The sequence below is a fragment of the Porites lutea genome, chromosome 11, assembly GCF_958299795.1.
Source record: "Porites lutea chromosome 11, jaPorLute2.1, whole genome shotgun sequence".
NCBI classification, from domain to species: domain Eukaryota; kingdom Metazoa; phylum Cnidaria; class Anthozoa; order Scleractinia; family Poritidae; genus Porites; species Porites lutea.
This window is the reverse complement of record NC_133211.1, coordinates 24,184,078-24,208,952: the sequence shown is the minus strand read 5'-3', so window position 1 is coordinate 24,208,952 and position 24,875 is coordinate 24,184,078. Positions and strand designations below refer to the sequence as shown.

Here is a 24,875-nt window from a genome sequence, read left to right as displayed (position 1 = left end):
GTTCTGTTAAAAATAAGACTGGTGACCTTTTTGATTATATATGCGACTGTAAGGCTGACCTTGTTGCGATCACTGAGACTTGGCTGACTACTGACGACGCAGCTGTGCGAGCTGAATTGTGCCCGGTCGGATACAACATTTCTGATCACCCACGTACTGGTCGTCGTGGTGGCGGAATGGCCTTGATATACCGTGATTCGCTATCTGTCAGAAGGATTGATGCTGGCGAGAAAGAATCCTTTGAATACTCCGAATGGACAATCTCATCACCTTCGCTCAATCTTCGGCTTGTCCTTCTTTATCGTCCACCTTATTCAGCTGATCACAGTCTTAACTAATGATTTCTTCACGGAGTTCTCTACCTACCTAGAATCCATACTTCTCTCCAAAGAGCATCTTGTGATTGCTGGTGACTTTAATATTCACGTTGATGTCCCCTATGATCCTGATTCAGTCAAACTACTAGATCTTTTACAGTCTGTTGGCCTCCAGCAACACATCACTGAGCCTACGCAAATTCAGGGTCACACACTTGATCTCGTTATCACCCGTTCCAGCTATGACATCTTCAATAAGGTCCCTGTAGTTGATCGCTTTATCTCTGACCACGCATCTGTTTATTGCATACTTCAGCACGACAGACCTTGCATGACTACTAAGAACGTTGTCTACAGAAAGCTGAAATCCGTCGATCTTGAATCTCTTAAGCGGGACTTATCTGACTCCTTGTTATGTAGTGATCCACCGGATCTGCAAGCGCATCTTCACTCAGAAGATCCACGTGACCTGGATGCTCTTGTACGCAGATACAACACTACACTTTCTAAAGTAATTGATTGTCACGCCCCACTTAAGACTAAGACTGTGAAAGTTAGACCTGCAGTGCCTTGGTACAACGACGAGATAAAGGCCGCTAAACGCTTGAGACGTAAGGCTGAGAGAACCTGGAGGAGAACGAGATCTAGCTGCGTCTGACTTGAATATTTTCAAGTATTACAGAAACCGCGTGACGTACCTCATGAACCAGGCCAGGCAGGCATTTTACACTAACTTTATTGATCAGAATAGCACAGACCATAAAAGATTATTCAGAGCTACCAAACAACTCCTTGCTAAGAAAGAGGAGTTTTCGTTTCCTAATTATCAGGACAAATCAAAACTAGCCAATGACATCGGCGGTTTTTTCGTTCGAAAGATAGATAGAATTCGTTTTGATATTGAAGCCGTAGACATCGATCCAAGCGCGCGCAATGCGCTACCTCCTGATCAGGAAGTAGATGCTGCGCATGCTTTTCATTCCTTTCAACCACTCTCGGAAAACGACGTCTCTGCGCTCATCCGTAAGTCTGCTAAGAAGTCCTGCCCGTTGGATCCGATGCCAACTTCTCTGGTTGTTGGCTGCCTTGACCTGCTGTTGCCTGTTATTTCACGAATTATAAATCTTTCGCTATCATGCGGCCACTTCTCTGAGGAGTGGAAAGAAGCTCTGGTTACTCCGATCCTTAAGAAACCTGGCTTAGACCCGACGCAGTTGAATAACCTTCGCCCTGTCAGTAACTTGGACTTAATATCAAAATGGACAGAGCGCGCTGTTTTCGACCAAATTCACAGTCATATGAGTTGATTTGCCCTTTATCCAACCTCGCAATCTGCTTACCGAAAGGGTCACAGCACAGAAACAGCGCTACTGAAGGTACAAAATGACATTCTCATGAATATGAATCGCAAGCATGTAACTCTTCTAGTTCTCCTCGATTTGAGCGCAGCGTTTGACACTGTTGACCACAATATCCTCCTTGCTCGTCTTAAGTCAAGTATCGGCATTAATGGCACCGCCCTTAATTGGTTTACGTCTTATCTTAACAACAGATCTCAACGAGTCTCGCTAAATGGCTTTACATCTGACAGTCTTACGCTTCCTTATGGCGTTCCACAAGGATCGTGTCTGGGGCCATTGTTGTTTACCATTTATTCCAGCAAACTGTTTAAAGTCATCAAATACCATCTACCTGAAGCACATGCCTATGCTGATGACACTCAGCTTTACCTGTCGTTTAGTCCTGACACGGCAACTAATCAGACTGATGCGGTCATTGCCATGGAACGCTGTATATCGGACATTCGTACGTGGATGCTTACGGATAAGCTCAAACTTAATGATGACAAAACTGAGTTCATGTTGATTGGTACAAAACAACAACTTTCCGAAGTAAATATTGATTGCCTTACCGTAGGAAGCATTGACGTTGCTCCTGTCACTGTGGCAAGAAATTTAGGGACATGGTTCGATTCTAACTTGAATCTCCAGGAACAGATCCACAAAACTTGTAAATCTGGGTTTTTCCATTTATACAATATTCGGCGTATCCGAAAATATCTGTCCCAGGAGTCTGCACGAACTTTGGTCCATGCTTTTATCATTGGTCGTATAGATTACTGCAACAGCCTTCTATTTGGTTTACCCTCTGTTCATCTACTTAAACTGCAACGCTTGCAGAATGCAGCTGCTCGGCTTATATCTAATGCCCCTCGCTACAGTCACATAACACCAGTACTATGTTCATTACATTGGCTTCCTGTCAAATTTCGTATTGATTTTAAAATACTCTTTTTACTTTTAAAGCTATCTACGATCACATGCCTGGTTACTTGATCGATTTGATTGCTATTAAAGAACAGCCGCGCTATAATCTCCGTTCAGCTAGCGGTCTTATCTTAAAGTATCCTAGTTTAAAACAGAAAAAGACTTTAGGGGATCGTGCTTTTTCATCTGCTGCCTCTTATTTATGGAACAATCAGCCCCTTAACATCCGTCTTGAGGACAATTTTGAACGTTTTAAATCTTTACTTAAAACGCATCTTTTTAGACTAGCTTTTGATATGTAATTTTTTAACCTACTATGTAATATATTTAGCATTTTTTATCTTTATTTAATTTTTAGCGTTGTTTATTCTTAGCCTTAATTATTTTGCTCAGTTTAGCTTTTATTTTCTTTCAACATTTACGTGTTGTTATGCGCTTTTGATCATATTTGCATGGAAAAGGCGCGTTATAAATTTTTAATTATTATTACTATTATTACTAACAGTAGAATAGCTCTGCTAATTGTGGGTAAGATAGTCTTAAATTATTTGAAAACTGAAAAAACTGATGATGTTGTTGTTGTAATGTTGCTGGTCGTAAAAGTGTCCATCTACAGTGTACAAGAGAGTTGACTGTACACGCACAAATAATAATAATAAAATGACAATTATTAAAATGTGCATGTATTACTTATTCATATTGATTTCCCTCTCAACATTGTTCAATTACTATTACTAAATGCAAAAATCAAGAATGCAAAAGACACAAAATTCCAGCAAAATTTTTAAAAGTGGATTTAGACCCGGATTGTACAAAGATAAAAATACAATAAAACAAAAAAAGTTATTATTCTGACTGATGTTGGAAAGTCATTCTAAAATCAATTATTTTGCAATTCATGAAATCCCTGATCAACTTAACCACAATATCAATGAAGGAAAAAAATAATTATGGTTTTAAATCAAGCCTTCTTCAGGTGACAATATAAACCCTGACATAATCAGGTAAATGAATGAACAGAAAAAATTAATTTTTCAAATGAAGGTTTCTTGTAGCTACAAACCTCGATGAAGAGAAACCAAAAAGCCCCCCAAAAGAAGTTGAAGACATTGTGATGGGCATGCTGAAAAATAGTTTTTGGTGTTTAGAAATAATTATAATTATATCCTTAGATCACAGAAATGAAGAAGATACTGCATAAAAAGAAATTTGACAATTTGACCAATAGTTTGGATAAGAAAGACTAACTTAGATAGCCCTTTGGTACAATAATGAATAAAGTTATTTTTGATGATTCATAATATTTATTGGTAAAGATATTATTGTTTTCATGTGTCAGCGACAGAACCACGACAAACCAGTGTTGAGGTTGGAAATCATTAATGGCACACAGTTCTCCTAACATTACAAAACAGTAAATTTAAACCTATGATCGGGCAGTTTTTGTGAAGGAGAGGGGACAAATACCATGAACTAATGAATTGTTTTAAAACCCGTAGTACTTAAGCAATCAAAACATTATGTTCTATATTTTAAAAAGCTTCTTTTTTGTCACAAACTAAGCTATCGTGTTCATATCATGAAAAAAAAAACAAACCTGAGTCTAGCCTGAGGATTTGCAGAGTGTGTTGTATAGAGGAATGTAAGTTCATACAGCAAGCTCAGGGCTGCCACTATATAAGAGCTGGGGGTAGGGGGGATTTTCGCTGGCTACTATGAGCATGAACTCCGGCCACTTTCATAGAAAACAAAAGGAAAATAGAACCAAAAGAACTTCCAACTGTACAATTCCCCTTCCAACTAATTCAATAATTGCATTTATAAGGCAACTTGATACTTTAGCCACAACCCTGAAGCTCAAACAATAAAATGAATAAATAAATGAATAAACAAATAAATAATATTTTAGCCCTTGTCAGCCTTCCTTAACTGTGTTACAATACAGTGAAACCCATTCATATGGACATCCCATTATTACAGACAGTTTGCTTTGTCTCTGGGGAAAAAGCCTTCCTATTTTCTGTAAATCCAACCTACTCATTATAGACACCCCATTAACATCGACTTTTTCTACATGTATGACCCCCTCATTGTCCTTTTTTTGTGCACTTGGTTACCTATCCATCTAAGAAAATTTTGGTAGTCACGTGACCATACGTCCACCTGCCCGACTGCACCACAGCGGAACCAATGTGAAATGGTACACTTTCTAGTTAGTGTGGTAACCTGCCACCTGATATTGCACATCCTTGTCGTAGTTAATTGGAAGCTGTCAAAACAGGGTATCCACTGACCAGTATCACATGACCATACTGTGGGCTCAGTCGACCCCTCAAGGTTACTGGTATATGTTTTTTTAAGTTTACCACTAACAAGTTTCTTGTTTTCAACTGATCGCAAGCTCAACTCTAATCATTGGATTTCTTTGTTGCTATGTTTTTTCATTAACGGGAGCTCTGCCCTAAGCCTTGTCTAAATCTATATAATTATCATGGGATTTGACTGTATCAAACTTTACTGTTTCTTACCCCCAAGGCTCTGCTTCATCTGTGTCTTCGCTTTCATCATCTTCATCATCATCATCATCGTCATCATCATCTTCATCCCCCTCATCATCATCATCAACAAATCCAAATAAACCTGACCTTCTCCTAAGCTTTGGTCTAAGCTACAATCAAAAATTAAGAAATAACATATTGGAATTGGGGCAAAGTTTCAATAGGTTGTTCTATTTAGTAAACAAATACAGTGTAAATATTTTTGCACTAATGGAGTCACTGTGATTACTAAGATTATGCATAACTTCTTTGACGAATAAAAGTGAATAAACTGGATAAAAACAATGTACGTACACTCTCATAAAGTCAAGAAGTGCAGAATAAACTGTCAAAAATGGTTGGCACAATTAACACAAAATAATCGTGCAAAGTGGAAACAAACTCCATAAAAGTGAGTTCTGGTAAATTTCTCATTTGAATTGCTGATGTATTAACAGGACTTCCTTATAACAAGTACGAGAGAAATTAAATCAACAGTCATCCATTAGCAATTATTATTATTGAATTCAGCTGCCATTATACTAGTCTGCTACACAGCCATTTTTAGTGTCGTCACGCAACACTCCTCCCCACTAACGGCTGCTGAAAACCGAACTACATTTCTTTCCCTTTGTGTTTGTGGTCTAACAAACAAACCAATCATGTACAAGAAATTTGAAAATATGTGTGTCTCAGTTTTCAACAAATCAATCAATCGTCGCTGAATTTAGACGGGCTCTGTGTTTTCAAGCAACGAAAAGGTTAATTTGCAAAAAAAGTTTGTTTTAATATATAAGCGGTCAAGAAAGTTCCAAGTGAAAAAACGGTTTGATAGGCCTAGAAGACTTTTACCAGGATCGGTTGGTTCTTCATTTAACGTGCATATGTGCTGATATAGGTAACGAAGAATCTAATGTACTGGATGTGCCCATTGTGTTCCTGTGAAGACTAAACTCTCAAGGGTACTGATTCAAAAAGCAATCTTATAAATTATCGATGACTGATTTCCCTGGCAACTTTATGAGCACATCCATGTTGTGCATCGCAATTTGCTCGTCTTGCTTGCTGTTGCTGCTTATCTCCTAAATCTTGAATAGGACTCGACTATGACAACACTGTAGTAATTATTGCTTGTTTTCACGCGATGATTTTGATTATTCTGTCATTCACACATGGGGCAACGATAAAAGCAAAGCTGTGAATTTTACATATACATATGGCTAAAGTTTCATGCCAAAAAAATATACATGCAATACAAACAATGCCTAACTATTATGAAATCTTAACCAAAATAATAATATTGTTAGTAAAATAGATGTAACATCATGATTATTCAGACTGTAAGAATGCAATGAACCCACCATATCTTCTGTTATTTTGTTTTTAGAATCCATCTCTCTAAGTTCCTCTTCTGGCCGCTGTCTTTCTGTTGAAGATGATTAGAGAGGGACATATTCAAGTTTCAAGTTTATTTCAGTATTTTTTAAAAAAAAATTTACAAAACTGCTCTTAACTCGCAAAAAGCAGGGCTTATCTAGGTGAGTAGAGCAAAACAGGTATGTGTAGTTTTAATGCACTGAAAGTCTAAATAAATAAGGAAATAAATCAATAATTACAGTGTTTCACATCAACTTATAAAGTACTAGAAAAGTGATTTAGGCTAAAATAAAGTCTAGGACTAAGATAAAGGTTAAAGACTTGTAAAGTTCTCATTAGTTATTGTTTACATATTCTTTTGAGACTAATTTAGTGCTTGAATGTAAACTTCCTCAGTATACAAGAGAGATAACATATGGACTAACGCTAAGTATTAATGCTACAAGTCTGACTTAAAATAACGTAAAATATTTTGTTTTTCTTTACAAAAGAATCTATCAAATAAAGATGAATGTAATAGCAAAAGATAATGAAGTAAACTAACCTGGGTGTTCTCTAAGAAATGCTTCTACAAGATTATTGACAATGTGATTTTTGCTAATTCTTTCAACTTTTTTCCTACACTGCCAAACAAAAAAAAGTTAGATCAGATAAATGACAGCATACTTGTAATCTTTTAGTTAGTTAATTCATGTTTTAAAAACATAATTTTCCCATGAACATTAAATGGTTAAATTTTGTTAAATTCCTGCCAAATCAGTGTTGGCAGAGAGAGGGTTGGGGAGGATATGTACAGGACCTGTAACCAATCGCAATACACCAGGGCAGACAACATGTATGACTATGATTGAGATTTCATTGGATGTGGTCTGCCTTAATCTTTGTCCAGTGACCAACTGCTATTAAATTACTGGAGCTGCATAAGACTAAATACACTTTCTGATCCTTTGTGCAAATACAGTATATCTGTAGCCTTTGGGAAATTTTGTTTTATGAAAGGGGCACACTGTACTTGTGGGATTGGTGACCCAGAAACAAAAAGAATGGGGTACATGACTTAAAGTGACTGTTTGTGTAGTACATTTGTACAAGATTCTTTGATTATCAAGCACATTATACAAGGCAATTAGAAGGAGAATCGCGCATTTTATCAAAAGTTAAAGAGAGCATTATTCCAGAACCTCCTTCTAAATGTACATGTACACATCTATAATCAACACTGGAAGAAACCTGTGATGAAATTTCCATGCAAATAAGAAATTTTAACAATGCAACCGCTACTGCCTTTGTAGAATGACAGTGTACACATCATGTTAACTGGCAAATTGTGTCTTACACTGGGACAATCACTGGATCTATCCATCCACTGTGAATAACATGCTGCACAAAATGAATGAATACAGGGCTGCAGACTGCAAAAAAATAGAAATAAAACAAACCAAATTCAAAAAAGAAATAAGCCTTTACACCCTCCAAAAAAAGTGTGTCTATCATTATTGTGGAAGGTAAAATAAACAGTTTTTGACAAACTATTTATTTACTATTGTTTCTCTTAAATAACTATTTTAAGGGTAAAAAATCTCTAGATTACCTACATGTACATTTGCAGACTAAGACATTTTTAATCTACTTGGACTAGTTCAGCATCATTTTTTTGAGGAGTACAAAGAAAAAATGCAGATCTTGCCCTCCCAACAAAAGCTAACCATTGAAGATTTTTCCATTTGTTCCTTTGTTAAATATTGGAACTTCAAGCATTGGAAAAAAAATATTAAGACAGCTAGCCAAGCCAGTCAACCTACCTCACACAGTCATAGAAGATATCCTGTAATATTTGGGAAAAAATCAAAGTTATTAGCCCTAAGGGCAGGTGAAAAGATAAAATGTAATTTACGTTCTCTTAAAAAATAAACATCTCATGTCTAATAAATGCCCTTTTACGCTTTTAAGCTTGTATTAGATGCCCCTCTTTAAAAATGCTCCCTATCTCCCTATCCTTTTAAATGCCACCTCCTACACATATCTAATAAACACCCTTGCTTGGGCTCCTAATATCAAATAGATGCCTCTAATGTCTATTACACTGTAGATCATTTACGGTACAGCGTGTATATGACAGTATACTGCTCTAAAGGTAGGTCACCACCCTCTTGTGAGTCACGAATCCCGTCACAGGCTAAACAATTCTCATAGCGTGATGGCCTAAAAACTAAAAGTATCATTGCCAAAATTCTTGAGCGATTTCAAGAATCAATGGTAAAGATTAACCGTGACTAACATGCGAACAAATTTTTACCTCTGCCACCTGTAGACTGTTGCAAATTTGCTTTGTGACGGATCGGTATTTACGTATTTGTGCAAAACAAGCTTTTAATAAAGTCGGTTTATAATCACTGCACCACCTTAAAAACCACAGTTTTTCTAAAAACTTTGAGATGATACAAAATGTAGCTTTGCTTGTAACTGCCTGCAGGTCTTGTTAAACGTTTCAAGCTAAAATGAATAAATGTACACTGATTGGCAATGCTTCCAAAAGCGCTGTCATAGCTTGGCTTCCTTTGTACAAATGGATGTTCCAGTGCACTATACCAAAAGAAATCTACATTGGATATTTAAAAATCTATCAGTTCATGGAGCTCTTTTTAAGAATCTGATGAATCTTCCCATCTCACCTGACAGATGCTACATACAAGTGTTTCTGCAATGGAATTATGAGTTACTAAGTCAGCTGGTTTCTTGTCATCAGACGTGCCTGCTACCTCTGCATGTTTCTTCTTTGCCTTTGGACCATCATCAGTATCACTGACCTGAATGAAAAGGAAAAATAAAAGTGAGATACAGCTATCAAATGCTCTGACTGGTGCTAGTACACTGTAGTTGGTAAAAAGCAAAGTGTGAGAAGAAATAGCAGGAAATGACAGAAAAATAATGGAATATTAAAACCAGTGATTTGATTTGATTTGATTACAATAACCTGTACACCTATAGCATCAGCCATTTGCAATCCTCTGCAGAGAATACATAACAATCTTTAATCTGTTATGTAACCTCATTTTACATTGCTGTTGAAGTTTGAGCTTCTCAAACCAAATATTCAATGTGTTTGAAATTCTTGCTCTGAGTTTTAAAATTTAGTTGATGCTAAATACAGAGTATAAATGTATAATGAAGGTTAGAAAACTAGGACAACAACATAATTTATTATGAAGATTGGTGAAACTTTTTCACATCATCCTACCGTGCACACTGAGTGGTTCAATTTTATCCATGCATTAAATTTTATTTTTCTTTGTTTTGGGGTAATGAATCAGAAGCAAGGAAAACAAATTTCAAACCAAGGACAAAATCAATTTAAAACAAAATTCTTCTTAACAAGAGCATAGCAACAGTAGATAGTGTAGACAACTGTCCATACCAACAGCATAGTAACTGTCCATCTTGCTCACTGAATCACCTTATACTCAGCGAAAACCGCCAGCAAGATCACAGAGTGACCTTGATCTTGGGAACTGGGGCTCAGGTGAAAAAAGGCTACATGTCTTCATTTTTGAGTGCTCAGTCCCTACCCATGGCCACCTCCCATCAGAATCAGGAAACATACAAATCAGGCATGTCCCAGCCTTTCCTGTGGTTCAAACCAGCCTTGGTTAATGTTCTCTCCAACATTGTTATTGAGATAATTTTGTTTGATTTTCTTAATTGCCTTACACAGTGAATAGATGTCTTTGCCAAACCAAAGACAAAACTGAACCACAAAAGAGGTCCTTTTTCATATGATTTGTTTGCTTGTTTAATAATTAAACAATGAATTATTCATTTATTTATTGAATTATTCATTTGCAGGAAAAACTGCAGGAGGTCTGTTACTAATGATTAAAAACTGAATCATTGGATAATGCAGTTCTAGAGCTCTGATTGGCTTAGCCATCATGGTATATGAGCTATTATACCATGCTCTCCCTGGTAACTGTACATGTTCGTTCAAAATTAAAAACAAGCTGAAAATCAGTTGTTCTTACAAATAAAGTTGGAAAGAATTCTCGATATTTTGTGGGCATTTTAAATAAAACAATTATTCCACTTGCGCTTGTTGGATATGAGATGATTATAGGCAACTCGGCGCTATGTTCTTCCTTGGCTATCTACCACCTCATATCCAACATGTACTCATGAAATAATTGTTAATTAGTGATCTACAGCTCCTATAACATATGAATAATAATCAGATGTTGTTTTAACTGCTGTTTCTTAGAAACATAATACTATGTACCTGACTATGGGATCTTTTTTCTCGATGATAAATCTCTTCATCATCTGAATTATCCTCTTCTACAACAGAAACAAATAACCAGTAAAATAATAACGCATTAAAAGACATTACAAATTATTTTTCAGCTTCTTTTCAGTAAACTGCTATAAGTGTTTTCCTTTAGCAAAACTTTTTTCTCTTCATTCTTCAAGATAATTATCAGCATTTCTGACCGCAAGGAAATTAAAAAAAGCTCATCAATCAAAGTAGTAAGTCACAACAGCTGACAGGCCCCCATGGAGTAACCTGAGATCAGGCCCAATTTTAGCGGTTCTCACACATTCTCTCTAATGGCTACCCTTTGCCTTGCCCACTGGAATATTATTTTCAAAGTGAAACAAAAATAGAGCCTGATCTCAGGTTACCATGAAGAACATTCTTAATATTAGTACCTTAAAATTCATATACCTTAAGAGAAAATTTTGATCAGGTCTTGAAAATCTGGTGGCATTATGATTAATTTCAAGATAAGAGTCTCAAAGTGTCAGATTTGTGTATTTCTTGCTGTTTTGAAGACACATGAACTTTGAGAAATTAATATAACCTGTAAATTAATTAACGGTGCAAACCTGTATCAATTTGATATTCTAAAGTATTGTCTAGAAGTGCAGCCTCCTCCCTCAAGAACTTCAGGTCTTGAAACACAAATGCAATGTCTGCAAAAAATGTTACAAGAATTAAAAGCTGTGGTCACAGCTTCATAGAATTAATTTATTAACAATTTAAAAACAAATGTTGAAAGACACCTACCACTTCCAGGGTCCTTGCGATGAACTATTTGCACTTGATCATTGTGCGAGATCTGTATTTTCTGTATTTAAAAAGTTTGTTTCTGTTTTAATGTATAAACTGCATAAATAATGACTAATATAAGGCTGTCACTAATTCGGGCCAGGGGCCAGGGATTCCATATGAACATGATCCCTCTATACTATCTTGGAAACAAAAGAAAAATAAACCCCACTGCATCATTTTTGCATGGACCTAGCAACATAAAATTTAAGTGACAGCTTGGAATGACAATATTGACTTAACAGAAACAGTCATTGAATTAGTGACACAAATTCTTTTTACCTCATTTTTTGTGATTTTCTTTCCATTCAGCAAAGACCCATTGGTGCTAAAGGAAACACCAACATAATTAATTTTGTAGATAGGCTTAGCTATTTATTAATTACATTTATTTAAAATTATTTACAATTTTTTCTTTGGGCATTTTTCAGAAAAAGAAATTCTGTGGCTATTTTAAGTGGACTAGCTGTTTCTTTTGGGTGAGGATTAATGTTACAGCGCGCAGACGCAGAGAAAACACAATATTCTTTGGTGGGCAAAGTTGGGCAGGGAATATACCCGCAAGGCTCGGATAAAACCCACCGACCGGATGATGACCGAATGAGGGGCCTCGGTACATGGCGCCATACCGAGGGGGTGCCTCATGCCTGTACTGCAAGGGAGGGCATAGTTCACGCGTGAAAACGCATGGCCGGCATAATGTCCTTGGGCCAAGTTAACCAAGTCCAGCAAATCCTATAGCCCCCCCTCCCTGACGGGGCTTCAGCACAGGGCTGAAGGGGTGCCGCAGGCAGCAATTCCCCGCCCTTAATGATTTTATTAAACGTCTCTGAATCTACAGACAAGAGAGAGTGCAAATGCAGTGAACAAATGTAAGAAGGTTAAGGAAGGCAAGAAACAAAGAAAAGGGGAGGGTGGGAGGGGAAAAAACTTTGGTGCTGCTCAACTTGCAGCCTTCAAAGAAAGTGGCGATTGAACGGACTGGCGCAGAATAAGACAAAGAGGCAGGCTGCCAAATAAGGAGATCGCGTGTTTGGGATAAACCGCAGTAGCGATGCAGGCTCAATAGTTGTTGCTTGCCAACATTAACCTTTATTTTATGCTAAAATATCAACAAAGCATGGACCAGGGGTCCATAGACCCCCACTTTGGACTGGGCCCATGGACCACTTTCATGGACTGGGTCCATGGACCCCTTGTCATGGACCAGGTCCACGGACAGTTTTTTTTAATAATGAGAAATGAACAAAAACAGAAATAGTGTAAAAATAAGGTTAAAAAACAACAACAACAACAAACAATGCTCGATTGATCAGTAATGTTTATAATTGAGCTTACATAGCGTAAAAAAGGGGGGGGGGGGTTGGTACCTCATGCCAAAATGCTGCCTGTTCCAATGAATTGTTTTCTCTGATGGGTAGATTATGCATCGGAGGAAAACCTTTTGACTGAGCAAATGTGAATTTTTGCCGCTTATTTCATACTGAGAGGTCGTGACACATATTGATTTTCTACCTCTTTTAAAATGTAAAGCTGTTCATTGTGGCTGATTAAAAGGCTCCTTAGCTCTTTTAGCAGGACGATTATAAATTCTCATGGATAGTGATTTACAGATCCAGATCTCGAAAAAGAAGAAGTGGCATTGGATTGTTGCTTAAACTGAAGCTACATCAACTATGGAGAATTGCGATGTGACTCAGTCATGATTGCTCTAAAAGCAATGAATTCTTACCCCGGTAACTCCAGCTTATTTTTCTAAGGGTGATACGAGTCTTTGGACTGGAGCGCGTAATTCCTCTCTTGGTGATAACTTTCGAATTAGCTTAATTTAACAGTCTTGCGCCTGCACATGTGCAGGCAGAGTGTACGTCATGCACAACTAAATATTTGTGATCAATCGTGAGCATTGGTTGACAGCATCTCGTCAAATCTTTTTTTGGCACTATTTCTGTTTTTGAGTGCCCATGGACCTAGTGCAAAACCTTATAACAATAAAAAAAAAACTGTCCATGGACCTGGTCCATGACAGGGCGTCCATGGACCCGGTCCATGAAAGTGGTCCATGGACCTGGTCCAAAGAGGGGGACCTTCCTTCACCCGGAAGGAAAAGCGACCTGATCAGAGCGCTGGCAGGGAATTATATACGTCTATACCTGACGTCCTCAATCCAGATTTTACCATCAGGATCTCTTGACAAACTGCAGTGATGACCAGATACAAATTTACATCCAGCAAAACTGATATCACAATCTGTCAAATACGTAACAAATTATAAGACTTAGCTTTTTAAAAGCATTCAAGTAAAAATTGTGAGCCAGCTTACATGACTGTATATAAGCTTAAATCTGTGCACAATCTTTGGTCTTGCTAACCTTCCTTTCGTCCTAATCTTACAACCTCTTTGCTGATTAAAACAGGGGGTTTACTGTCGTGGGTAAAGATCAGCTGTCCCCAATGATTTGCCAAAGCGTTCTCTGCCTTCTCCGAGCCTTGCCTGAATGTTGACGCCATCTTGCCATTTAAACTCGTTTCAGTCGGTTTTAGTCCCTCTCGCAGTTGCTCGGCCACAGACCGGGGTTAATGCCCCCGGGGGTGTACTCCTGGGAATTCTTGGTGGGGGTGTGCCGCCCGGTTCTCCAAACCATGTCATTTTTCACACCAGTTTCTTCAAAAAATCCTTTGAAGAAGAACGGCTTGACTGTTTGACATATTGCCTAGAATTTTCTATTTGGAAGCGGCTAAAAAGTTCTAGATGACGGTTCCATTCTTGCACAATTTTCGAAGCTTATCCTAATACTAATTCCCTACAATTTTCTGAAGTCTTATTTTTCACATTTCACTCCCCAGGTTAAGCTATTTTTCGTAGATAAAAAGAGAAACCCAAAATTTTCAGATTCAAACATTTGATGGAGAGAGGAATCAGAAAAATGCTAACCTTCGTGAAGCTTTAAATTGCATCTAAAATTTTCGGGAATTTAATCACGCAGAACCCCTTGTAATTTCGAAAGTTGCCTTAGGATGACCGAACAGGTACAAACTTTATATCGCCGCTTAGAATGCATTTGCAGTGATCTCAAGATACTCTGTACAGACTAAAAAGTTTTTTCAATGCCCTTGGAAATGTTGGAGGAAACCGTCGTTAATTGGGTGTCCCTCTGGTTCCGATATGTTGATGATGCTTTCACCTTGTTCAACAATAACAACGGCAGCAAATCAGTTTCATTACTTCTAAAGAACAACAAAAAAATAGGAATTCGCAGGCGTATTTCTCTTTCTTTCTTACTCACTTGGAGATAAAAACGTTCATACACCCCCGTAGTTCCCTCGAAAACCAACCCCAATTCCAGACCAGATGAGCGAAGGCTACACCAGTTTTCAGGCCAAAACGGCGCAAAACTTATACCCTTCGGCCGCGGGGCGGCACATATGGCTTATAAGGGAGTGCACTCCCCCCACCCCCTGGGGTTAGTGCAAAGTTAAAATTCATAGTATGAACGCTTAAAAAGCAACCTCAGCTTAATTCTTCTTGCATGCAATGTAATGATTTGATGGTCTGTAAACTCAGTATAAGAACTGGTCCCCATTTGCACGTCTCCCATAATACACCTTGTTTTCCCCCAAAATTGTGTATATAACCTTTGTTTTCATTTCAGCCGTCCCAAGAGGTCCAAGAGAAAATGATAGCGCTGCTTAAGCAAAATTTTGGGGTACAAACAAGGGGCATTTTGGGACTGATGCGCAAGTGGCGAATAGAGAAAATTATCCGAGAAAATGCTTTTGAACAGAATAGCAAGAAACCCTCGGGGGGTACTCCTTATTTTAGCCATATAGGTATGTGCCCATGTGCTGCCCCAAAGGGTATGGTTTTTGGGTCTTTTTGGTCTGAAAACGGGTATACACTTTGCCCATTTTGGTCTGGAATCGAGTATAGTTTTCGAGGGAACTAAGGGAGTGTGTGAACGTATTTATTGTTTCAATTCCAAATGAGTAAGAAAGAAAGAGAAATATGCGAATTCGAAATGGATTTGAAATATTTTTTTTGGTTTGCGCTCTAATCTAAGTAATGATGACATAATTTCTGCCTAAAGGCCAGGTCTGAAAACAGGTATTAGAGTTTTTACTTTAGAGGTCTGATGGTCTGTCAACACGGGTGTGGAAAATGACCTTTTTGGTAGCCTGCGACTGCAGATGTATTTCCGGTCGTCGCTAACACGCGTACTAAATCAGGTCTGAAACAAATAAAAAGGAAATATCCCGAAGTAGGGAGTAAAAAACCTTTAGCGAGTAAATCCTGTTTCGTATAGAATTAATCGCCTCATTTCTCGATCTAATCTCCAAGCAAGCGAGACTGATCACCGCTGTAAGAGCGTTCTTGTTCCTTTACAAATCTTCTAAGGCTAGGAGACAAACGGAAGTGAGAGTCTACCTGTGTTCAATCAAAATTAACCTGAAATCAAAAAGCCCATTTTACAGAAGGAAACGAGACTGGAGTAGACCTTGTTTTGATACAGCACCTCCTGCTTTATTATGCAAATCGTGATGTTCTTATGCTAACTAGACTCTTATAAGCATAATTTCCATAAGAAAAGGAAGGAGGTCTGTATCAGTACAAGGTCAACTTCAGCCTTGCATTCGCTCAAAAGCTAGGATACTATAAAGCCCACAACTGTAAAATGGTCGTTTGAACTGTTGCATCCACTTGTGTAGCTGGTGTGGTAGCCTACGTGTAACCGCACCCTTCCCCCTTCAAAGGAAAAACGGAGAGAGGGAGCGTCTACAAAAGGCTAGCCCATGTGTAGCCACACCCTCCCCCCTTTGTCGGGGGAAGGGTGTGGCTACACGTAGGCGACTGGTGTGGTCTCCTTTGCAGCTGTTTTTTGTGTCACCATTCAATGCTCCTCCTCTACCTTTATGGGGGTTTTGGGGGTAGGAGCGTCTCATGATGACAAACATCTGCATACTAGGAGACACCACTCCTGTAAATAACCATGATTGCATAGAATCGTATCTTAACTGAAAACATTAATTTTATTAAAATGGTACAAAGAAACTTTTTCTTTTCCACTAGATAGTAAAACATGACGTACAAAAATGTGTATTTACAACCATGTGCATTTATAAAGTACACACCATAAATAAATATTTTTACATGCATGAGTTGAATGCTGTAGAAAACCGATATTAAGAGGTGTCTGAAACTGCAGTATAGGTTATTTAACCTTTGCTTCACGACTGTCTACTAAAAAAAATGCCACATTAAGCTACTTCAATTATTGCATTCTGTTCACCCATAATATTTAGAATACAAAAATAAAAATTATCCAAGCAAGCTAAAAAAACTCTGTGTCTACAATTTGAAAGTGATGCTTCTTTTCTTTTATTTTGACTTTTGTAATAAAAAAAAACCCTTAAAAAACAATGCTATAAAAACCTGGCAAAAGGAAACTTGGAAATAAAAAATAATGTACAAAAATGTAGAGAATGAAGAGAAAATGAGAATTTTAGTCAAATTTTGGTAAAACTAAAAACAACAATGTTGTGGAAAGTTCCTCTACTGTAAATCTGAAAACAACATGACTGTTGTCCAATTTATGGTATTTAATTAAGCAGTTTAATTAATAATTACATGTGACATTCTGATTGTGCACTCCTGTAAGGCACTTATGATCAGATATAGCTATCACAGTTGACTCCAGTATAGCCAGGAAGACAAACACAACTGCCAGTAAAACAAGAACCCCCAGTTTCATTACAGTTAGTACAGGCAGGAATGTCTTCCACTTTTACAGCAAAGCTAAGGTCAATTGCAGGTGAAAAGTTTATCCACAAATCATCTCCAATTTCTTCATTCATGGTCATGAAGGAGGAAATATCTTCTATGTCTCCACCAATGGGAATCTCGTAATTCTGGTTGTGGTCAACACGTGAGAAGGTGACCTTCCTTCTAAACAGAACACGCATGGATTTGTATGAATACACAAGCTGGCTTTGGCTGTTTTGAGCAAAAACTTCGAATGTGTCTGGTGCAACTTTCTTTGGAGTTCCTGCATAGTATGCATTTGGAAACAGGATAAGTGGGTATTGAATTGATGGGTACATACTGAAGTCTGATGGTCCTGTTAAAAAAAGTCAGTCAAAGATATATTAATGCAATAATTATTAGATGAGGTAAGTATCTTAAGATTTTGTTAAAACTTACTTTATACAGAAGGAAAACAACATCTTGGTTCTTTTTTATTGAAAACCAAGTACTTTTTGCACTATTGACCATGTTGTAATTTCGTCTGCATTTACGATATACTAAATAAAGCTACCGGTATCTTTACACACAGTCAACTGGAGTCCTTAAAATATTATTTATGCATTGACAATCTTTGTAATGATGATTTATCATTAGGTAGCAAGGTGTGCGGTAGCATGCGCTTTGCATGAACAAACAGAGCCCCATGCCTAAGAAAATTTCATAAGTAATCTATCAATACAAGAAATTTTGGTAATCACATACACCCACAATCACTGTACACCCGTCCGTCTGCACCACAGGGAAGCCTGTACTGTATGTGGGAGGCTACAGTATTAAGCAGATTTATTGTACCTCTGTAAACACTGTCCAAGGTTAAGATGATACTACCATCATCATTTTTGCAAAGTGACTGTTCTTGGGCGATTATGCCAGTGAAAACAATAATTATGATGGACAATAACTAAATAGCAGTAAGGGCATGGAAATGCACAAAACCTAACTCAGGGTTTATTTTTTAAACTCTTCAAATTCCATGAATTACCATGACTTTTCCATGACATTTGTCAACAACTTTTCCATGACCTCAACTTTAATAAATTTATTAATAAATTTATTATTATAAGCTCTCACTTTCAAAAATTTTCAAAAGTGAGACCTAACTCAGTTCAACAAAAACTCTTATGTCCACCAAATTGTGCGCCGTTCACATTGTTTAATGACATGTATTTGTCGTATCTCACATTGCCGTTGCTTTAGCATCATTAATCTACCGAAGTAACATTATCATAACTAAAATTTTCAAAACTTTCCAGGAAAGACAATTAAAAATGTTAAATTTAATGACTTTCCAGGTTTTCCATGACCTGTATGAACCCTGTAACAACATATTATATCAATTTAGTGAACTTACTGTTTGTACAGTTGGTTCCTGAGTATCCCCTTATGCATTGGCAGTTTCTATCAGCACCACAAGTGCCAAAATAACAAGTTCTTCCCCCACAGTCTGGGGCTGAACAATTTGAGCATGGCTCCACCTTAACGGCAAACCCCATCTCCCAGTGAAGCCACTGTGTATACCAGATCCCTGAGGATCCACCAACATCTTGGTTATCAAACATCCACAAGTGAACATTGCTAATGTTAGTAATGTTGTTAATGGAGGACAAAAATTTGTTTCCACTTGTAAAGGCACCTACATGTGTAATAAAAGTAAGAAATAATAATTTAAGGACATAATAATTATTAATTGATTTGACTCCTTTTTAAACCATTTTTTCTAGCATCACAAGGCTGTCATTAAGGGACTGGTGCCAGAGATTTCCTCCAGTGATTATGAAGGTAACTCCTGGCTACTTTCATGAAAAAAGTAGAAAAAAGAACCTAAGGAAATCCCTAGCTGATGGGAGATTTACCCCTTCCTGATGTGTACCTGGCAACTTGAAATCTTAGCCCTGCATCAGATGTAACAGTTCCCTGCTAGCAGAGGTCTCTCACAGCAAGAAAAAAATGACAGAAAAGAAAGACCACTACCAGCCACTGACGCGACCATTCATGTAGCTGCCAAATTGACCACATTTGTGGCCAAAACTTCAGTACTGGTTTTGAAAACACTAGTGCATCAGTGATAGAAAATGCATTGGAGGCCTGCACAGAGGTCTATCTCTTTCCTCTCCTTCTTCTCGGTTGCTGTGAGAGACCTCTGCTAGGAGGGAAATCTCACAGATATTTGGTTTAATGTTTTATTGCCATCATACCATGACAAGATCGGTCGACTCAATGCTTGAACCAACTTTCGAGTTGCCTTTAAATGTTGTTTTAATCATTTTCAGTTAACTTGACAAATGAAAGCTAACATACACAAATGTCTTAGAATACTTGTTTCATGTTTGCTTGATTCATAAATTTTGCCCACAACTAAGAAGTTTTTTAATCCATATAATTGGATGTCTTGAAGAAACTTCAAAATGGTAATAAAAAATAAATATTATTGCTGATGAGCTTCCTATTTAATTTTTCATATGTGATAGCCTAACATGGCTGAATATTCAATTGACATTTGTATGAAGTTCAATGGTGAATGGTGCTCATGAATAGTTTGGCCTTCCCTGGAATCCACCATAATGTCACCATTCTTAAGGGTTCATACTCTTTTAAGCACTTCATATTCTATGAATTTCCAAGTTTTCTATGACCTTCTATGTTAAGCATGTAAAAAACTTTCTCCTTGTTTAAAGGTATTTTTCACCTGACCCAGTTCAACAGACCCTAATTCTGGTGTCCACTAAAATGCATACTATTCCTGCTTTGTTATTAATATTATTACTTTTGTCTATCTATTGTTGTCCTTAGTTTGACATCTGCAGTAACTACTGTAATCCTTCAAACATAACTTTAATTTTCCATGACTGTCCAGGATTGAAGTAAAATTCCATGAATTTACAGGCCTGGAAAATGAAACAATTCTTAAATTTCATCACTCTACTGGTCTTTCATGACTTGTATGTACGCTGCCTCTTTGAAGATATTCTTTCAGCTTGACATCAAACCAATCCTCCTCTATAAACACTTGTTGGAGAAGATTGTGTTGTGAACTAAAAAGGTGCCTGCACTAAGGCGCTACTGCAATGTACTGTACCTTTAAACCTAAGCTGCCTTCCAGGCATAACTATCAATGATCGATAACGAAAGTCTCGTTTCGCATCAGCCACAGTTCTTCCCCACACAATGTACTCATCCTCTTTCAGTCGTGTGTAATAACCATTATTTGAGATGCTGTCATAATCTGTGTCAGAGAACAGCACAACAGGGTACTCTGATGAAGGTTGAGGTTTATCTGTGAAGAAGAAACATGGAAAAAACATCAGAAAAAAAATATTTCTCTACTGTCATTATTTTTTGCTCTTTATAGTAAAACCAGGTTAAGAGTAACCACATGGATTCTAATAATGAATTCATTATATTTTCAAAGTTGTATCCTTTTTTGGTAGTTGCCAATAAGCTATTTGAATCTGAGTATTCATAGAAGTAATATCATGAAAGTTCTGCCAGCTTAGTTTTCTTGACAATCAAGAAAACTAAGCTGGCAGAACTTTCATTTGTAATATTACAGCGCAGACAGTCAAGCCAGGATACATGGAAGATTGTCCAATCACAATGTTTTGTGAAAACAAATGATTCCCAAGTTTGTTTGGAAATGAGCCAATAAAATTTCATAAATTTGAGACATGTTTTCAGAGTAAGTCAAGTAAGTTCAAATGCTTTTAAGTTTTGCAAAAAACGTACATATATTGAGAATCCTTTGTTTTCAGAAAACATCTTGATTTAGACAATCTTTTTCCAGGTGTCCCAGTTCGAGTGTCCACACTGTAATGTGTTCATAGATTTTTTATCCATTCATAAAGCCAGGAGAGCTGTTTCCTAAGGGTTGCATGCTAGCAACTTTAGGCACTAGATCGTTTTCTAACCCCTAAATTCTGGAACAGCCTTCCGGCGCATATCCATGATATCCAATCATTAGCCGCTTTTAAAGAGACTTGTCAAGACTTTTTTTAGATTAGCTTTTACATAGTTTTAAAATATTTTTTTTAACTTTTTCATTTAATTTATGTTGTTTTTTATGATTTGTATTTTTACCCTTTTAATTGGTTATATCTATCATAGATCTAGTTTTAACTAATACATAGACAAAGCAAAGTGCTTTTGATCACTTTTACGTTAAAAAGGCGCTATAGCAAATTAATAAATTATTTATTAGAGAGCTGAGATAGAGCTAACAAAGAGCTTAGGAAAAAGAGAGCCAGTTTGTTTTGGGATTTCTGTTCTTTACTTTAAACTATGTGTAGAGGGAAAAAAGTAGAACAGGCCAGACAAGAAAACCCCCATAAACAGGTATAAGTTGACCAGAAAATTCCAGGGAAAGTCTTATTTCTTTGCTTAGTTCATACTATATGTGGACAATTTCCAACAGAAATGGATGTGGTGTGGCTGAACTGAGAGTCAGATAAGCTAAGATTTGAAATATGCCATACACAAACAACTGACATGGGCGAAACCTACCAGACATGGCATAAACATTTCTCCGAAACCTGTGATGAGCAGAGTCAGGTTCATATTCTTCAAATCCCTGTGGATGGATTTTCAAATGACTAAATAAACTTTATCATATATATAACTGGAATTTTGGGCAAGGAACTTGCAACTGTTTTAATCAGCAAAAAGGGATTGGAGAGCATAAATGTCATCAGAAAGTTTTGGATCAGTTTCTGCTGAGTCCACAAATGGACCAGTATTACAGTACATGTGTTCAGGTCAACTCTTTGTACTTAACCCAACAGCAAGATGAAGTCTAAAATAGGGGTGGCCTGGTGAGGTAGCAAGGCTGGGGGTGAGGGTGTGGATTGGTTGTATTCGGAGCTATTTATAATACCTTGATATGTATAGTGTAATAGGTGGCCTAACATTATGATAGAAGATTGTTTGGAAAACCGTTGAAGTACCAGCTGGTATAAGACCCCAAATAAAATATTATCTTTTGTCTCTTGTCTTGGGCAAAGCCATAACATCAAAATTAGAGTAAAAAATCTAGCCAATTATAACCTAGTAACCTTTCGTAAAGGAAATAAATATTAGCTTTACCTGAGGAGATAAACATCAGTAAAGACTGAAAATGTACAAATTTCATTACTTTTGGGGGACTGTCACTCTAAAGCTCTGGTCCTGGTTGTTCAAACGCTGGATAGCGCTATCCACCAGATAAAAATCTGTCCAGTGGATAACGCAATAATTAAGGAAACCAATTATTGGTTTCCTTAATACCTATCCACTGGATAGTGATTTATCCGATGGATAGCGCTATCCAACGTTTGAACGACCGGGGTCAGGAGAAAAACGAGTACGTGTGCGAGCAAAATGACAAGTTGAAAACGACAAAAAAATAATGTCATATGTTCGACAACAAAGAACGAATGAAGTGCAAATACTGGTCATTTCTGAGAACATCTTTTAGCCACAAACTATAAATTTCGCAGTAAGGACATTTTTTTGTATTTTTTTTAACCCATTCGCTCCTGGAGATTGTGCCGAAAAACGCGTTTTGAAGATACTCGAGTGGTTTTCTAGTCACTGTCCTGCTATAAAGAGCTAAAACTTACCACAAACCGATTTACAGGTCATACACTTCACAGCCCTCTGATTCAGATGCAAAATATCAGCTTGCGAAGTTCGGGCATTCGCAGAGAGCAAAATTGCGAGATAGTTTTTGGGTTTAAAAGTGACACGACAAGCAGTCTTGACTTTTACTTTTTGCTTTCTCTCCTCCCCTCTTTTTTCGCTTTTCTTGCCTCATTTTTTTTTTCTCTTGCTGGGCATTTAGTAGGCTTCATTTTGGTGGGAATAGTTTTTAGGAAAGCTTTTAGGATCTTAGGATAAGGTGAAAGGAAGGGTAGGTGAGCAATGGAACAACATTTTCATGGAGATTTTCAGGTCAACGTTACATGGTTTTTTTGCCTCTTTCTCCGGTGTCCTTTACTGAATTGTGCTCATTCTGGTATGGTTTGAAAGATCTCTTCACTCTGCACAAGTTAGCGGACAAAGTTGTCCTTGACCGTTAAAACTGATGACGTCACAAAGGGTAGAAAGGACGTGGATCCACACGGGCGGTTACGGGTGGTTCAGGGGCGAATGGGTTAATTTCATTTTAGGCAATTTACCACAGCCTCAAGCGAGAATAATACAGAAAATAACTAAAACAGATTCATGTTTTTTTTCTTGTTCTACATTCTACATTTGGCGTCTACATTCGTCATGTTATTGCATAAACTCCTCATTTTGCCAATGTATTGAGTTCAGTTTTTCCTCTATAAGGCTATACGGTCTCCTTCAAGTAACGAAAGCAAACTGTACGAACTAAAGCAAACTCAACAAATTAGTACTATACACCACCAATATCAGTTGACTTGACCTTCGATTATGATACGGAAACAGTGCAGTTTTCCTCTAAATTAATATAAATGAAATCCGCATGAAGATCTGAATTTGATAGTAAAGGATTCATCTGCAAACGCGAAGGGTTGGAAGATTGTGAAGGACGATTTTTTCATGATAATGCATATTTCATGTACAGTTATAAGCTTCATTTTCCAAAAGAGGAGATTAAAATAACTTAAGTAAAACACCTCTGTTTAAGGTGCTTTCAGGTCAAGGGAACGTATAAAACCGAGAAATTAACTTTCTGGGCAACTATGTGATGCAAGTTTAAGCTTCTTGCAAGTTTTTTCAAGGGTACATTATCGATGTATAAAATGAATTAAGCTTAAACATGCGTGAGCATGATACCGCCTTAAACTTCGCTCGTACTTACCATTATATGAAGATAAGACATGTTGAACATAACCAGCAGTGAGAGGACGAGGAAGTTATTTTTGCTGGACATTTTCTGTTGCTACAAGACCTTTACGTGAAGTGTTTTTGACGACTGAGTAATTCTTTTGTGGTGCGCATTCCAGAAAAGCCCGGGTCTAGCCAAAGCTCGAAGGCCAGGGGCCCCAGGTTTACCCCAGGCCCCAGAAGACGATCGATAATCGGGTAAGTTCTTGGTGTAGCCACTCTCGTGGTCCGATCATGTAGTAGTTCGCCAGTGCTAAGTACTTCATTACATTCTTAGTCAACCGTCTCCGGGTGTTACAAGGAATATACGGGCAGAATTGACCAGAAACGACAAAAGACTACTTCAATGTGAGTAATTCAACTTTATTACACAAAAATGTAACCCCTTTTTAGTCGAAACCGATGTTTCCTACTACAAAACTCCATAAAAATCACGGTCTTGATTTACTCTCGAAACGAATCAAAGGGTGCCTAAGGCTAACTTGTGGATTATTAATTACTGTATTTTAGAAATAAAGCTGATAATGAACCTGCAATTAGTCTAACGGTACATTTTAAGTTTGTCAAGAAATGAAAATATGTTTTACGAAAAAAAACAAAAAACAAAAAACAAAAAACAAAAAAAAAAGAAATTAAAGAACGAACCCA

At 37.4% G+C, this 24,875-nt stretch overlaps 2 protein-coding genes across 3 annotated transcripts in view; both read right to left on the bottom strand.

The window, feature by feature from the left end:
* The window catches only part of LOC140952311 (E3 ubiquitin-protein ligase CHFR-like), a 33,175-nt gene extending 19,035 nt beyond the window's left edge, over positions 1-14,140 (bottom strand). For both annotated transcript variants that reach the window (XM_073401733.1, XM_073401734.1), the window contains exons 1-12: positions 13,972-14,140; positions 13,753-13,849; positions 11,882-11,927; positions 11,558-11,618; positions 11,377-11,463; positions 10,769-10,827; positions 9,171-9,305; positions 8,301-8,323; positions 7,835-7,910; positions 7,043-7,121; positions 6,483-6,547; positions 5,113-5,252 (exon numbers count right to left, since the gene is read on the bottom strand). In XM_073401733.1, coding sequence (XP_073257834.1) covers positions 5,113-5,252; positions 6,483-6,547; positions 7,043-7,121; positions 7,835-7,910; positions 8,301-8,323; positions 9,171-9,305; positions 10,769-10,827; positions 11,377-11,463; positions 11,558-11,618; positions 11,882-11,927; positions 13,753-13,849; positions 13,972-14,110 — 1,007 coding nt within the window. In that variant the 5' untranslated portion in view covers positions 14,111-14,140. The remainder of the gene's footprint in view (positions 1-5,112; positions 5,253-6,482; positions 6,548-7,042; positions 7,122-7,834; positions 7,911-8,300; positions 8,324-9,170; positions 9,306-10,768; positions 10,828-11,376; positions 11,464-11,557; positions 11,619-11,881; positions 11,928-13,752; positions 13,850-13,971) is intronic.
* Positions 14,141-16,606: 2,466 nt separating this feature from the next.
* LOC140952595 (uncharacterized) lies at positions 16,607-24,341 on the bottom strand. Its single transcript, XM_073402024.1, has 5 exons — positions 24,202-24,341; positions 21,900-21,966; positions 20,479-20,676; positions 18,754-19,035; positions 16,607-17,715 (listed from the first exon to the last, which is right to left on the bottom strand). Exons 1-5 carry the CDS (start codon positions 24,271-24,273, stop codon positions 17,267-17,269), a joined length of 1,068 nt encoding a protein of 355 aa, XP_073258125.1. The 5' UTR covers positions 24,274-24,341; the 3' UTR covers positions 16,607-17,266.
* Between the last annotated feature and the right edge of the window lie 534 nt (positions 24,342-24,875).

Bases quoted from the DNA above. Each gene is read 5' to 3' on its own strand.
- LOC140952595 (XM_073402024.1), bottom strand. From the start codon at position 24,273: ATGTCCAGCAAAAATAACTTCCTCGTCCTCTCACTGCTGGTTATGTTC. The intron at 19,036-20,478 runs GTACAGTACATT...TTACACATGTAG, and splicing joins AAGGCAGCTTAGGTTTAAAG to GTGCCTTTACAAGTGGAAAC. The intron at 17,716-18,753 runs GTAAGTTCACTA...TTTTTTTAACAG, and splicing joins AGGAACCAACTGTACAAACA to GACCATCAGACTTCAGTATG.